Source organism: Temnothorax curvispinosus, unplaced genomic scaffold (genome assembly GCF_003070985.1).
Source record: "Temnothorax curvispinosus isolate PA1 unplaced genomic scaffold, ASM307098v1 QBEX01011959.1, whole genome shotgun sequence".
Lineage (NCBI taxonomy): Eukaryota > Metazoa > Arthropoda > Insecta > Hymenoptera > Formicidae > Temnothorax > Temnothorax curvispinosus.
The window spans coordinates 997,201-1,014,610 of record NW_020221739.1 but is presented as its reverse complement, the minus strand read 5'-3'; the positions used below and the strand labels follow the sequence as shown (position 1 = coordinate 1,014,610).

Sequence of the window (17,410 nt, the reverse complement as noted above, 5' to 3'; positions counted from 1 at the left end):
TTATTTCATTGTTTGGCATGTACGATTCTTTTTTCAATTTTAGGCTTTCTCTCCCGTTCCTTTGTGCTTTCGCTCCATGTGCAAAGCATATGCGCTTCGCACATGTGGAGCGCTTTCCCAGCATTTTCGAACGTGATTGTACCGCGTGTTATCAGCCAGTATCCGCAGATAACGGGCAAAACTCATATTGCTCTTGCATATCGGATCCTGCAGAACTGATCGAGTTATTCGAGTGAGGGATCGAATTCGTTGTGCGCGCATTTTCTTTTGCGCTTTACCGCCTTCGTGCGCACGCATTTCTTCGTACGAGTCGTAAATCTGACAGTCGCGGGTTTATCTCCCCGCGGAAATCGTCCCCTCGATTCGCGAATCGCGCGAATTTTCATGTTTGAGTTAAATCAGCGGTATAATTCGCGACTTTGCGCGCATCGACCAGTGTTCCTCTTTATCGCCGAGGGTTGACAAGGGAAACCGCCGCTCTGTTTGCCGAGTGCGATAAGCACCGTCTTCGTTTCTTCTTCTTTCTTTTTTCGACGTGGACATCGACGTCGCGCGAGATGCTGCTGCGAGGAATCGCGTTCGCGGAGGCGCGCCGCAATTCGGCGCGGCGCGTCTTCAAGAGCCGCGACAAGACGCAGGGTAACGGATGCGAGAGGGACGCAGCCGCGTCGGATTACTCCCACGATGGATCCCTGACGAGACACGTGCGCACGGCGATGATGGCTCCCCGGAGCCCCGTGGAGGAGCCGTCGCTGTCCCCCGTTTTCCCGATTGTCCTCGTAAGTTACGAGAAAATACGTGATGGTAGAAAGAACAGTCGAGGAAATGTGAGCGAAAGGTGTGCGGCTAGTAATTATCGCGCTGACGTGTTATCGTCCCGGTGTATCGAATCGCGGATTGCGTCACACTGCAAAATCCTCAAATCTTGTAACTTGTAAGATGTAAAATATAATCCAACTAGTCTCTCTCCGAGTGTCTCCGGGATATTTCGCGTTTGACTATGAACTAAGAAAAATCGCGATTGTTTTGCTCGATGTCGCAATCGCTTATTGGATTGCACACAATGATGACGAATATGAAATTCTCGTTTAGTACCATATGTATGCCGAAATGATAAACGACGAGCGGACCGGTTTCTCCCACTCTCTGCGAAGGCTGCCAGTTATCTCAGGAAAATTCCCTCGAATTTGCGAAATTCGCAGCTGAATTTAGTAATTATCTCGAGCTCGCCCGTACGAAATAACGTTGCGCGATTAATCGTTGATACAATCGATCGGAGATATGTTCGTGACCGCTTTGTGAAGTTAAAGGGCGGCTCTTTAATGTTTTTCATTTGCCGTTACTTAATGAAATAAGCTTCGCGTTTTTAACGTTTGCTCCCGAGAATAGATATCGGAGTGCTTCAAAATTTGCCGTTGAATTAACTTTTCGGATTTTACACTGATTCTGTTTTCCTCTCAGGCCTCTCGAATTTTTTTTCTTTCAGTTCCATCATCGAAGGGCGACGAGAGAGCTTTTTTATTAGTTAAAACGCGATCGTTATCTATTCTCACTAAACTCACCGTTGCAAGATAATGGATTTTTATCGCGTTTGTATTTAAGCTTTCGGCCAGCTTTATCTTTTCCTTTTTACGCCTTGCGGCAATGCTTTTATATATCGTATGTATTAGCAGTACTAATTTGCCACAAAAATGCCAGGTCGGGGATACTGCTGCATGGAGATCGATTAACTGTCTTATGACATTTTCGCATTGTGTTCCCCTCGCGTATAGCACAGCCGGCATATTAGAATATAGCATTGTTTCTCGTAACCTTGCGCGCCGCCTTGCGTAGCCAAAGACCGCCGAGAAGATCGGAAAGTGAAATTGACGTCGAAACGCTAACGAGCCTTGACTGGCGCGTCGAAGGAAATATGTGTAAAACGCGTCTCGGACCACCTCCGGTCACGCAGCTGCACCGTTTCGACTGTGACGCTGAGGTTTGCTTATAAATGGGTGCGTTCAGCCGATACTCCGCTAGCCTAGCAATCGTGAGCAGTCGCTCGTTTTCGCTCGTTTCCGCTCGTTTCCTCTCCTTTGACCCAATGGATTAAAAGGAGAGGAAACGAGCGAGCGCTTCTGTCCAGCCAAATTTTTCCGTAGCAAATGGTAGCAAAGCGCTCGCTGCTTACGTGCGCTAGGCTAGCGGAGTATCGGCTGAACGCACCCATCATCAGCCGAAAATTTTACGTAACGCCCGTTTATCCTCCTATAGGTATTATTGCTGTGCTCCACCGGAAATTGAGACCAAAGCGCGAAATTAAAGTTCGCGGCTCTCTCTCCCTCCCCCCCCGACTCTTAACGATAATAGCGCAGTAGCCCTTTTGTTAGTTAGCGAATACAACTGTGGCGATGACGATTAATATGACGTAAATGTGCGGTTCTTGTTACCTTATCACTCGCCTTGATACGATATGATGACAAAGGAGATATTTCTGCAATTGCTAGAATTGGTGATATGAAGGATTCGTTATGTGCGCTTGTGCACGCAGAGTCAATCGATTCCTTGAACACGATTTCATTATCAATTCTAGTAATCTTTCGTCAATAGGACTGTATAGTTTTAGATTTTAAAATTATACGCTCAAGGATTGCTGCTACATATTTAATTCAATTTTAAATGAGAGTATCGATAAAATTAGCGACATTCGTATTGACAAAATCAGCGACGTATACGCCGCGAGAAGGCGAGAAAGCACAACGATGATTCAGCAGACGGCAAGCTTTTGCAAAAAACAGTCGAAATGATTGTGCTGTCTCGAGTCAGTGTCCTGAAATAAACTCTAGACTTAGAACCGGAAGACGAGCAAAATGAACGTGTCCGCCGGAGCGCTACCGATCTAAATAAGCGCAACGGCTTAAATGCCGGTCCCCCCTCGATGCGTATTTAAAGGGCTTGGGAAACGTGAAACCTCCCCTTCAAAGACACCTCATATGTTTGTTCTGGCGATGACACGCGCGTAAAGGAACGCGCTTTGTGTTCTCCGAACTCACGGATCTACAATGCGCATAATTTGACTCAAGTTAAAAGAGCGTGCAAGATCTTTTCTAAACAGCTATAATATTTGTATACGCGAAGATATGTTGTCTTTAAAAGTAGTTAAAAATAGAAAATAAGTGCAAAAGCAATTTCTTGAGTCTCGTGCGTCAACCTAAATAGCTCTAAATCTAACCCGGTCGCGAAAACGCTAAATATAAAGTCGCATTTCAGGAAAGCGAGGCGATATCGTTCGTCGCCACAGCGTCCAAGCTGGCCACCGTGGAAGATGTGGGTCCGAAGCGGCCCGAAGGCCCCATCCGACCATCCGCCGCCTCCCTAAAGGTCTCACCCACGGCAAGGGCGACTCTCCAGGCGTTAAGGTCGTCGAAGAGCAAGCTAGTCACTCCCGTTAGTACCCGCGACGCTGAGACCATCACGGGTGAGATGAAAGAAATTTTTATCATTTTTAATATACGTACCAGCTGTCGCTTCGGCGACGCCACGGAACGGCGCTCAAGATATTGATTCTTTCACTGGGTATCCGTGAGCTTTACTAGTTTCGCAATAATTACGACAGCGCGATCAAAATCGTCACTTGTAGACTGTTTTTTTTTTAAATATGGCTAAAACGCACGTTTCAATGTGATCATAATTTCAACTGACGTATTAAACGCAACGAAAACTTTTGTCGTTCCCGACGAGAATTTCTCGCTCGAGTAAACCGAATTTTCGAAGAACGGCGCGTTGAATCTCGCGAGTTCAAGGTTCAGACGGATTTACTGCATCTTACTTTGTAAGCGTACGAGGAGAAACTGTCTTTGACGGTGCTAGCACGAGGAGTTTTATAAAGTGGTTCTACGGCTTACCTGTTCCAAGCCTCATGGTGTTTCCCATTGGCCCGAGCCAAATGATGATTACTCCTGCCCGGCGGATAATACGCCACGCTCCATTCTCATCATCATGGACGTCATCATCATTATCGTTATCGTTCTAGTCATCATCATCATCATTTTTTCGTCGTCAGCATCATAATCATAATCATAATCATCATCATCATCATCATCATCCTCCTTCTCATCCTCGGCGTCGTCATCATCATAATCATCATGCTAAAAATGATGGTTGTCATTGTGATTATTTTTATCGTCATTGCAGACATCTGCGAGTATCTTTTATCTTTGACATACGCTCCGTATTGATTGCGGTGCCGAGACGCGCTCGATAATATTCTCGTATTCAACTTTCTAAGGTACCATCATTTCGCGCCCGAAATATCGAGAGCATAATTATTCAGCTCTCGAAATAGGCGACCTACAAAAGGCTAGTTTAATGATATTCTAGACTCTAAGCCAATCCGTCGTTACTTCACGCACTTTCAAGATGTTTCAATGACAAAGACAAATTCATGAAATGCACGCAATTAAATCGTAAATAAATCGTAAATAAATTCCATTAACGTAAACGCCAGTTTATTCCCGTCTATTATGTAATGCATGCGTATTATTTGGGTTGGTTGACTTCGAACCGTTTGCCAGCAACCTTGTCAAGAGTGACTATTACGTCAATGAAGATTTAAACTTATCGATCGCTGGCTCCCTCGTTCATTTTAAACATATACAAAGCATAAATATTGTTCTTACATTTTAAAAACTGCATGACTCAAAACAAAAAAAAATTGTAAATAAATCGTCGCTGTTATCTTAATATTTAAGTTGTTGAAAGTGTTAAAAAAATATAATTATTGATTTTAAAATGCAACGTACATTTGCACATAGGTATATTAAAGGATCCAAGAAAACGATGCCAATTATACAAAGTCACTTAAAAATTAATTAAAGATTAACTTTTAATCTAATTGTAAGATTAAGAGGAGAGCTCTATGAATCCATTGTCATAAAGCATATATGTTTCTGAAACTTGTCTCTCGAAGGCGAAATGAAAGATTTAGCTTTTTAAATTAGATTTGTTCGATAAATGACCCGATCGCGGAAATCGAAATTGGCCAGGCTCCAGCTATACTGGTCGCTGCTATTTTCCCCCATCGCGTACGTACGTTCGACGGAGTTCTTCGACGGCTTGCGACTCCAAAAGAACATCTTTCCCGAGTTCGCGAACGGTTCGCCGTTGATGATAGATCGCGAAGAGTCTCGTTCGCCGCGTAATCACCCAGAATAAAAACGCCGGCGTCGCTCGTCGTTCAATGTAAATTAGTGGAGCGCATATAATAGCTACGCGCGACTGTGTCGTCAATTTCGTTATAATTCTGTGTGTACGATAAGGTGCGTGCGAACGGGTTACACAATTTAATCCTTCGCAGCTGTCGGGATAGAAAAGAATTCGCAGATGGAAGCGTTCACTAACGACATACCGCGCTCGGTAGTTTATTGGATCGTTTAGTCTCATAATTTCGATAACATTAATTTGCATTGTGATAATTACGCTTTCGTTATTGTATAAAAAAAAATTTAAGTTGACCCTTGTGTGCTTCGTAAAATTGAGTGAAAAATTGAAAGACTTATTTTATGCGTAAGAAAATATTTATTACCAGAATATTGATTTTCATAAGAAGACAAAGTCCGAAAACAAATCTTTTCGTATATTTTGCAACACAGAGTGCGCAGCTGTATTCGTAAAAACGAAGTGATTTTCGATCATTAATTAAGTTGTAAAATTATCGGGTCATCGTCTCGGGATCTAATTACGCAAGTTTTTTTTACTAGGCGTAAAATCGCGAAACGGCTGATGCTCCGCGATGGTCTGCACCGATCTCGTTTCGTTTTACGTAATCTGTGTGCTTTGGAATCGAATTTCGTGAATCTCGCGGGCAACGAACTTCGCTGATAGCGGTAGAAGGTGCGCCTTGATGAAGAGAGCGGAAGGGCGGAGAGTTCGGCTAGCGCCGGACCCAAGATTATGTACCTAGGCACGAGAGATGCGAGAAGGCCCAAGGGCCCGGCAAAGCTCAAAGAGATCTTCGAGAAACGTGAGGCTGTGCTAAGCAAGTGGCGAGATGGTACGATATCCGTTCGCGATATTTCTCGGCTGTGCGAATCATTATTTTTTCCGTTATCACATCCGTTTCGCGTGCAAAGGGGTAAAACGTGATTGAGAAACGGATTGAAACGGAGCTGTTTTATCGGCAAGATCTGAAAGTAAAGAAATAATTAGAGATTCAACGCTAATCTTATTTGATTGCAGAACTAATTGGTTCTTTTATCGGTTGGGCATGAATAATTACTATATATTTACGATTGTTAATTATTAATCGTATGCGAAGTAATAATTTATCGCGTTAAATTATTTTGGTTAAAATTAAATTTATGAAAACATTCGCATGCGAAATATACATAATACAATATATATTTTATAAATATATACAAAATATATACGTTCTGATTATATATATTCTGCTTGGATCTGCTGATACGAACATTGTTAAAATACGTTATACATATGACAAAGCGCAAAATTACATCTTGTTCCTTTATCAAATACCAATTCGATCAGCAGCTGGTACGATATCAGGTATCGATACCAACTTGTTAGCAGGTATTATCTTCTGTAGTGAGTGTCGATTCACCTTCCTGCTGCACACGATTGCCAGTATGTGGCAGCACGCGCTCTGCATTTATGCTATTTTTATCGTTTCTATAGAGAGAGCACACTGATCCGCATGGTCATTTGGACTTGGCGAATCCAAGCTCGGTACACTCGGAATTTACTCGCATTTACATATTACATACACTCATGTAGACATTTTTGCGAGCGATAAACATGTATATTTGAGGAAAAATAGAAGCAAGTTACAACCTTTTTAAATTTAAGATCAATAGAAATAAAACCTACTTATATATACGTATTTTATATAAATGGAGCAGAGTAACGCAAAAGCTGAATTTTTATTTATATTTTTTAATTAAAAGAAAACTTTTTATCACGTGAGATAAAGTTTTAAAAGATTGAAAGATTGACCATTATATATAAACGTACAAATATTTAATCGATTCAGAAGTAAAGATGACTTACAAACAATAACATTTGCTTTGTATTTTCATAATTTCTATTTTTTAATAAGATAATAACCGAGCAATAAATGAAATGTACGAGATTGATATAAGATCTTTGACATAAAATTAAACATTCGATAGCTTATACCAAAATAGTTCGCAAAGCAAAATTATGCTTAACGAATCCTGTCGTGTAATTAGAACTTTTAGATTACCGATAAATCCTTTATGTTCACCTAACTTTTATTTTCACGTGAGATTTATTCGAAAATTTAACTGGAAAATATAGTACAACGAAAATAGATGTGAAATAGGACATGATGTAATATACAGCAATTAGAGAAATTGCCATTTAAAGTCCAGGTTGGATTTTAGTAGCTTAATAATAATAGTCTGTGAATTTTGTATTCTTTTTTTAAATTCAGTAGTCTTATACACGTCGATTTTTTTGTCGGTCTTTAAAACACAGGTCCTTATTGGAACAGTAAGTCCACATATTTAAATTGATTTAAATTGTGGATTTACTGTTCCAACAAAGAGCTGTGTGTTTTAGAGACTAACAAAAAATCGGCGCGCAGTTTACTAAGTTTGGAAAAAGTGGGCAAAATTCAAACATTATTAATAGGCTACCAAGATCCAAGCCGGACCTTAAATGACAATTTCTCTGATTGATTGTAGAAAATAGATGTTTTTAATATTCTGTCAGAATTGGCAAGCTATCAATTTATATGTCAAAAAATGCTGTATCTGCTTACACGAATTCAGAGATTATACGTCATTTGGACCACACGGGCAAAGATTACTTTTGCGCATTTCTGATTACCTTATGGACGTGTCATAATTCGTGCGACATAAATACATAAATCAGCCAGGTGTAAGTCTTGCGCGATCCGGTTTCCATAATTCAATTCGAACGAAGACGTTGGGAACCGGCCGCGATCGACCTAACTGTTTTTTTTCTTCCTTATTAATGGAATCTGGGAAATTCAATTTCGCGAAAAGTGCGCGCCAGCATTCACGCGGCGCCGAACAATCGGAGCAGGCTTAATCTGGAGGCATCATCGCGATTATGTGCTAAACTCGCGAGAGATTCGTGCAGCGCGATACTCCTCTCGCGCGCGCGGGTCATCTCAGTCTCACGAGAGAAGAGGGATAGAGCGAGAAGCTGTATCCCGAAGGTACAAAGTTCACGGAAACCGAGACTCACGTCGCTTCCCGGTGCGGCCAGCATCAGCAGTCGCAGCGTTGAACCGACGCTGCATAGATTGCATTGCCGCGTTTTCCTGAGAAAAAGCCACTACCTCCTGCGATTTTTTTTCTCGGTCGATGCGTTCCGCTTATTATATATGACTACTATGCGAGGATCTCTTGAGAATTGCGTATAATGTCAGGTCAGTAGTACTGCTTAGCTAAATAGCGCCGACTTGAAATCTCGAGCAAACCCGGAAGCGACTTCGTGGACATCGTTGAGGGCGATATTCCATTTTTACTGAACTTTAACGATAAATCTTACCAAACCTAGCTCGGCCCCTATTACCTTCTATTTGATTTTTAAGCCTCTGAGCCTTTGATAGATATTTATTTAACGATCAATTTCTCGACAACGTGAGATTTAGAGTTCTTCTTAAAGAAAAATCTGAAACAATCTCTAATTGTAGAGATGATTACGTATAATTTATGTCAATTAAACTTGATCGTGAGCTAGAAACAATTTCCATCGATTACTATTGAACGGATCTTGACTCTGAAATTTTATTCGAGGCTCGATCACGAAGACGTTAAAAAGAGCCGCGGCGTGACGGTATTTCACTGAAATTTCGTTAAGCATCTTCAAAGTTTATCGTACCCGGGCAAGGTGATCGACTCTGAAGCTCTGTAACTACATGCGCTTCGCACGAAACACGTTGATGTGGTATGCAACCTCCGTTGAAGGGACCCTCGTTTGCGGTGAGCCGCACAAATCTCCTCCTCCTCCTCCTCCGTTTCCTGCTGTACCGCAAGCAAACGCTTTTTGTCACTCAGGTCACGCACACTTGTCTTACACCGCAAGGTAGAAGATTTTAGCGCGCATACAACACAACGCGCGACAGAAAATAACTTTACAATAATAACGGAAAGGGGCGTGTTCATGATAATACGTTGCGCTACGTTGCGCAGTTGATGAGAGGGCGGGAGGGTGATAGACAAGCGTAAAAAATGTGCGCATTTGCGTTGTAATATCATTACAATGTAATAACGTTTCATGAATTTTCATACCTCTCGTTTGCTTCATCCTATTTTCATGAAAGCGATAGATAGCGCGAATATACGTATAGAATCTTCACAAAAAGACCCCAGCCGCACTTTTATATACATTGATGGTTTTAGTGTTGAACAATTCCTGACGACTGTGAGTTTGATATTATGTAAAAATATTCAATATGAGATCCATTAGCAGCCGCCGCCATATCCAATCGTCCACAAAAATTGCTCACCACAGTCACCACTTCTTCGAGAATTGCGGTAGGAATCCTTTCTACAGCGGTTTGAATGTTGATTTTTAAATTTTCAATTGTGCAAGGGTTATTCTAGTAGATGTAATTCTTTAGATATCTCCATAAATGAAAATCTCAGGGATTTAAGACCAGAATAGGGAGGCCCTGTCAGTATCCATGAATTACGAAAAATATACCGATTACAGATTATTCTATATTGAGTATATTTATTCTGTATATTGAATAAGATTACTCTCACATTGAATAGATACGTTTTTACATTAAACTGTCAGGAATTAACACCAAAATCATCAATGTATGTAATGCAGTAGCATAAATATAGTAATTCAAAAGCATTGCGTCTTTTTGTGAAGAGCCTGTATGTTTCCGTCTTATCGCGTACGTCCGTTTTTGCTACTTAAGCGTTTCTCGCGACATAAACTATTCCGTCAACGCTATTATTGAATCGCGCTGTCATCATCCTAATTTTTGCACTTGCGCGCAGTCGAGTCGAATCGAACGGCGCGATCTTTTTTTTTCGTTTCCTTCACGAGCGAACCCAACGCGGTGAGAGGATGTAACGCGCGATGCGTACATTTCTCGTTGCACCTGACGTCGAGCTTGCGTATAGGGGACGAGTCGCGAGATGACGCGTATAGCACGCGCGCTCGATTATGCCCGCGACTCGAAGCGGAACCGCGTTTTATGGCGCGCGCATAATAAACGCGCCTTCGCGTACTTAGTAACGCCACGGTGGATGCTGCGCTTGATTGTTGCAGATGTGTGCAGTGGCGAGGAGCTGCCAGAAGTCGAGATAATCAGCCTGTTGGAAGAGCAAATACCGAGATACCGTCTCCGGGCCGACACCTTAACTCAGTTCCAAGGTGAGCTCCGTTTCTGCTTCTCTCTTTACTTAATAGGAAAACGGGAAACGCGAGGTGAAAGGTAAAGCGTGTGTGTGCTTAATGCAAAGCGAAAAAGTGTGCGACCGCTCGCCGCGGTCTCGGAGAAACCTTGAATTCTTTCTGTTTTATTTCTCTTGCACGTGTATATTCCAGAATTTATCGATAACGATAAAATACAGCATACTGATAAACGTGCTAATAATCTCGACGAATCTTATCGGGTGCCAGATAAACTCAACTGCATCGGGGTCTTGTGTCGATTAAAGCGACAATGAAAATATGCAGGCACTTCGAGTATTAAGTGTAATTTCTGCGGAAAGAAAAACACTGACCCAGCTTTATCGATGTTTGTAAACTTCTAATGTAATGACTCGCGTTTTACATGATGATCAAGAAAGTAGGATGTTGAAAATCAATAAGAGTAGAGAAGACCACAACGTGCGGCCGATCGAATTTCCTGCGTTCTAATTAACCGAGGAAGCCTGTCCAGTTACCGTCTGTCTGGAACCGCATCTCACAAATGACATTTTACGGAGCCCCGAAGATAAGGGTTACATTAAATTGCAAAGCGTCATCCGAAACGCGGAAGAGCGCCGTGAAAACGTGTTGCAATTACAGACGTACAAAGGATAGTAATAAAATCGGAAGTGGAGACAAACAATAAACCTCGCGTACAATCGCATGTTGCGAAGAAAGAAAGCATAAGACGTGTGAAAGTATAAGAAGCACATTGTAGGGACTTGCGTGATCTTTTCCCCGGAGTGCGTTGAACCACGGGCAATAATGTGGCACGTGCCACAGATTGGTGAACCATTAACCTGACCCATCGGTGGCCCGTATCGCGTGTCCCGTCAATAAAGCGAAGCTCCAGAAAGGTGCGTCCTCGCGCGACGGGGGTTGTGGCCAATTAGCAACAGTACATTTAGCCGCGCGCCGCGTGAGTTATAACGCGCGGGCAGTGATGTTTTTGTTACTCGTCTTCGGAACGGATACGATTACCGCATTAATTAGCACGATAATATGCTGCCTCGAGTATATATTAGTATACTATGTTAGTATACTCTATCGCAATTTGCAGACCGAGGCGCTTAACACATTTTTGCAATCTCCGTGTTTTTCAGTAGACAGGTAATCTAGATTGCGCGAATTTGAATCGTGCGGCGACTGTCGATGATGATGATGATGATGATGATAATGATGATGATGATGATGATGATGTACGCGATATTAACAGCAAGATTTTAAAAGATTGTTTCTTCATTATGTCGCATTGTATTTACAGGATACGAGAACGCCGATTGGTTTATCCCGGCGCCTGCTCTCAAGTCGGAGGACGTTGATTTGAAACTATCGCCGGATCAGATCCGGGAGACTCTTAACTACTTTAGTAAGTACAACCTCCTTATCAGTATTTGTAAATTTTTGGTAGATTATAGGACAATGTAATAAGCTGGACGAATAGTTCAAGCGAAGCGGAGAGGCCGGAAACGATTTACGGAATATTTCCCCGCGTAAGAATGTTAGATCAATCTGTTCAAAGCTTAAGTAAAAAATCGGTGTGTATGTGTGTGCAGAAATTTATTTTTCTTTCGTTGCGAAAGTAAGGTTTTGATTGATGCGTTTAACATACGTAATTAACGCCTAATTGCGCTGTCTTATTGCCGCAATTAAAACACGTAATAGCAATGAGATTGAAGAAACGCCGCGAACAGAAAGAAACGGAAACAGCAGCAAGATTCGATCGTAAACATCGGGGAACGTTGCGATGTTAATGCAACGAGCGGAGTAAATCTAATCAAAGTCGCTCAATGGAAAACTGTTGGGCTGCGATGCTCCGCGGCGCAATGGCAATCGCCGTTTGTTCGCGCGACTGCCATTCCGCGATGCGTGGAAAGCGCACGGAGACGCGCGTCTCGTAGAAATCCATCTTGCTGAACGAGATGGAAAAGTGGCGGATTATTGCAGCGGATAATATGTCTGGACGTTGCAAACGCTGATGACGCCGAGAAACGACCGACCGATGAAAGATTCCGCGAGGGATTCTTTCGAACGGGAAGGGAAAGGAGACGGCTCGGCACGATTTTCCCGCACGAGCGATGATTCCGCTCGTTTCGCTGCGCGACAATTCGCGAGGCACGTGTCGCCGACGAGATATCTCGCGTGTCGTTGATTACCGATTTTCCGTAGCCTCGAGAAGCACCGTGTTTATTTTCATTTCCGCGCTCCAGATACCGCGCACAGTTAACATCCGACACGAATGATCGTATCGTACGTATGTAAAATAATATCTGAGATTAATAGCAACGATTTGACTTATGTGCCAGGCACGTCTGCAGGGTGAATTGTTTCAAGATTGTCACTATTGTCTGGACGTTCATTATTCATACCGATTATTCGGTATGAATAATGAACATCCAGACACATTGTTTCATAATACCTACTATTATACGTTCATAATATATTACGCGTGAAATTTGCATATCACCTCTTACAGATACCTTATATGTATTGATCAATTGAGAAATGTACGCATAGACAGAGCTACTTTCTAAATGATTTTTCGTTTTGTTCACAAAGCTAATATATTCCTCAGTAGTTTGAGAAAAATACATCGACCTTTTAGTTCCTTTCAAAAAAGATACGTAAGATAAATTTAGTATCTATCGAGCGGCTTAGTTCAACCGAGATATGATTGGATTTTAATAATAGCTAGGCCCCAATTAAATTTATAATGGGCTCAATCGATAGCTCGGTGTCCTATTGCATAAGAAAAATATCTCCCGTTTTACTCTTCATGCAGCATGAACAAAGATAACGCAAAGTCCGAACTTCTAAAAATGTAAATAAGAAACGTCGCCGACTTATACGGAACGTCTCGGATCCTCGCGGAAGATATTTACGCGCAGACAGGTCGACCGTTCTTGTGACTATCGACGAATACGGGTGAGAACCGTATCCAAGATGTACCAGTCTATTTAGTAATTGGTACACGAAAGTGGTATTCTATTCTCTCTCCTTCTCTCTACCTCTACTATCCATCATCGAACCTTTCATCGCTCCCTCTCGCTTCACGTATCTATTTATCAAATTTCATCGACGTGAACATACACTCTGCCATCGTGATATAGAATTCTAGAATCGTGAAAGAACACAGTATTAATTAGGCACGTAACATCACCCACGTACAAAGTAAGAGAATACGACGAGATTATAGATTTTATAGTGAATTATGTTCGTTCTCCCGTATAATGAATGAGTTTCTGCATTGCTTCGTAAAGATAATTGCGCCTAAGCGTGCATTTTATTTACGGTAAACGTGCGTTTAATCGCGCGATCTATTTTAAAATAAATGTTCGAAAAATAATAACACATTTAATTAATAGAAAAAGCAAAGATAGAGACAAGCCCGAAGCCAATTACATGTATCGAAAGAAATAATCGTGGAATAATCGTTTGGACGTTGCTCATAGAATAATTTTGTATTTATTTATTTTATCAAGTTCTTATAAATTTTAATAAATATATTTTCATTTTGTTAATTAGCCGTTAGTTATTTATGTGAAACCATTTATATAAATCTAAAGTGGCAAATAGAAAGAAATACTATTTATTCGACTTTGATAGATTTCAATAATCGTATAATTAATATGCAATTAAGGGACTATTAACTGTGTACATATATATCCCTAATATTAATTCTCAAAGTTACTTGCGGAAACAATTATTCTATTCGTAATATTCGTGTTTTATTATTACGAGAAATCTATTTGCCCCGATCGTCTAATCTTCGTTGAATGATTAAAATTTCTTGTTCCTCTTATGTCCCTCTTATTCCCACATCGGATTTAGTTATGTTATTGCCGGAGGCTGCTCCGTTTGTCCATTTGCACAACTAATCACCGTTTTCCGTGCTATTGCGTCCGAGAAGTAATAATGAGAATCCTCTCACAGTCGCGCGCGGCGCGAGTGGGACGCGCCCGAGATCGCATTGTTGTTGTCCGTAACGCATATGATGCATCCTCTAACCGTTCTACTTTTCTCGTTTTTATTTTGCATACACCTTGTCTTTTCACCTTTTCCTTGAACCGTGCAAAACGGTGAAATTTCACCGAACCAGAAAGGATGATACAAAGTTCCTTTTTTTCGGTTCTCACGACGATTCTTGTTTTCTGACGTCGCTCGTGATTTCTCCATTCAACCTTTCGTCGCACCCGACGTAGAAAGTATTCGCAAGTTTGTCGTTTAATTGCGCTATTCAGCCCGTCCCTGTTATCCTGTTGTCTCTCCGACCGATTCGAGACGCCGCTTTTCTCATCGGTTGAAGAAACAAGGAAATCAAACGAACTTCACGATATCGCGGCATCGGAGATAGAAAACGTTTGCTACGGTTAATGATTTTACTCGATCATTTGTGCCTTAACCGTGAAAATATTTCACGGCTTTTATAGTATTTTTTCAGTAGTAGGGAAAAATCAATTTCGAGTTTTTTAATTATGGATCTTTATTAGATCGTATGAAAGACGACATGGTGGCATTTTGTATAATATCGAGTATTGGCATCTGTAATATATTGAACTATTTAATAGAAATATAGTTTCTCTCACTTCGGCTTCTAATTACTTCTAACATAAAAGAGAAATGTGTATTTTATTCACAGGTTGTTATACGATTGTCACATAACTTGAAATAAATTGTTGTATTTACACATATTCACTAACTAATAAGTATCAGTTTTGTTAATTATAATATGCAAAATTATTACAAAAAATCTAAAAATTTTACAAATTGTTTATATAAACATATCGCAATATTTAGTTAGGAAAATTTTACATGAAATACTTAGATATAAAATAAAGCAGTATTATCTTTCACTCTACAGTTTTTTTATATAAATAATATAATAAATAGAAATCTCGTGAGTAAGAACTGCGGATGCCATTTCGCACCTTAAGAATCGCAGTTATCTGTTAAGTCATCCTGCAAAGAGCATTGCTTTCTCAAGGAATATCTTCCAGATACACTCGCGGCATATCCTGAAAATGTCGGACGCCCCACCTGCGCTTCATATTCACTTTACCCTCGACGATCGGACAATTTGACAAAGCGAATCGCATTCTTTCCAGTCACGATTATCTGGCCACGAAATATCAAAGGATTATCGCCTATCACGAAACATAAATCAATTCTGACACCAATGTTTTGCATAACAATTACTTTACACGGTTGAAATTAACAACCGCGCATTACGTCACTATTACGATTTTTTGAGTGTTAAGAAAATATCGGTTAAAATATCTCTAAATTAATACATGTAAAAAATAATTAATACATGTTTTTAAAGTAGATATACTGGAGGGTGCTGCGATTATTAGAATAGAATATGTAAATATGTGTGCATAAGAAATAACCAATATCTATATATTACATATATATGTATTACATAAATAAATAAATATATACATATATATAGTTATTATATATATAACGTTTTGAAAATAAATATTGAGAATTTCGAGGGTGTTGTGACCGAGTCGTTTATGGTCAAAGATTATATGTATGCCGCGAAATAATCATTGCAGCGACACGACAGCCTTGATCTAATTCTTCTCACGTCACGTCAGGTCGCGTCAGGTCGCCGTTTTCGCTGCATTGCGCAGACATTTGCTCGTATTTTTAATACATATACATTCCGAGAGATTTTCGGGATATGGTCTTTCTGATCGATTTTAACAATATTACGATTTAAAAAAAATCAAAACTTTTCGAATGCTTTTCAGAATTTTCTACTGCCAATTTGTGGTTCTATATCTTTAATTTTATCAATAATTATGTATCTAACTCTGTAGATTCTATATTTCTCTATAAACTTTCAACTTTTTTAAATATTGAACGTTTGTTCAGTATTTACGGGATCATGATGCCTTAACACGTGAACTTAAGTGCTTATCAGATCACATATGCTCTGATATATACGTAAATTCATATATTAAAAGCATCAATAACTCCGTGTGCACATTGATTCCACATATCCACATGGAAATTGGAAATTATGTAGAAAATCCTGTATCATTTATTAACTCGTTGCGGTCCAAGCTATTTCTCGCAAATGAGCGAAGATCAAGTATTTTATCCCCAATTTCATCTGATGAGCCCACATATCCAAGTGGAAATCCTATATAGAAAACCCTACATCATTTATTAATCATCGTTGCGGTCCAAGCCATTTCTCGCAAATGGGCGAAGATCAAGTATTTCATCTCCAATTTCATTTAATCGACTAATCTAACATGGATAATAAAAATTGGGGGGGGGGTTATGGAAACCCCAAAAATACAACTAACCGATTATAATCGCGTACAGATTTAAATATTTGAAAGGGCTCTCTTATACAAAATAGCATAGCTGTATATGCATAGCATAAGCCTAGGATGTCCGATTCTTGAATTTATTCGCAAAAGAAACGTAAACGTAAAAACGTGCGCAAATTTTGCTTTTACAGAAAAGTTGCAAGCATGGCTTTTAGCCAATCAACTTGTAGATTTATCATAAAAAGAGAATTTGCGTACACGTTTATCTTGCGAACGAATTCAAGAATCAAATCTTTGGACCAATGAGCATCTAGCACAAGGCCTGTTCAGTGTTCATTTAGCTGAACGCACAGTTCATCTTTTCTCTTTTTCTCTCTTCAACGTGTGTTAAGAAAAAGAGGAAAGCTGAACCGTGCAAGAAGTTCAGCTAAAACGAACAGGCCTATAAAGTCTAGTCATTTCAGCTAGATGCTGGATTGGTCCAGACGGTCTTATGCTATGCCATTTTGTGTAAGAAGGCTCTTATGCAATAGGCCACCGCAACGCATCTGTCGAGTTGAACCGCAAAGTGTTAATTTCATATTTCTATCGAACATCATCGAAGCGCGCAACGCGCAATGCGCGTCCCGAGCGTGATGTCCGCATCTTATCGCTCAGCTTATCGAGGATTGTCGCATCGAGCGACCAACGAGGAGAGC

The 17,410-nt window shown here is 40.5% G+C and overlaps 1 protein-coding gene across 3 annotated transcripts in view; it reads left to right on the top strand.

Annotated features, from left to right (window-relative positions):
• The first annotated feature begins 224 nt into the window (after nucleotides 1-224).
• Nucleotides 225-17,410, top strand: part of LOC112462019 (trafficking kinesin-binding protein milt) — a 43,335-nt gene continuing 26,149 nt past the window's right edge. Inside the window, exons 1-4 of one of the 3 annotated variants that reach the window (XM_025027515.1) lie at nucleotides 225-779; nucleotides 3,250-3,457; nucleotides 10,279-10,383; nucleotides 11,687-11,791. In XM_025027515.1, coding sequence (XP_024883283.1) covers nucleotides 558-779; nucleotides 3,250-3,457; nucleotides 10,279-10,383; nucleotides 11,687-11,791 — 640 coding nt within the window. In that variant the 5' untranslated portion in view covers nucleotides 225-557. Of the gene's footprint in view, nucleotides 780-3,249; nucleotides 3,458-5,775; nucleotides 6,032-8,280; nucleotides 8,417-10,278; nucleotides 10,384-11,686; nucleotides 11,792-17,410 lie in introns of those variants that run through there. The other 2 variants (XM_025027518.1, XM_025027519.1) reach the window with 2 other exon arrangements.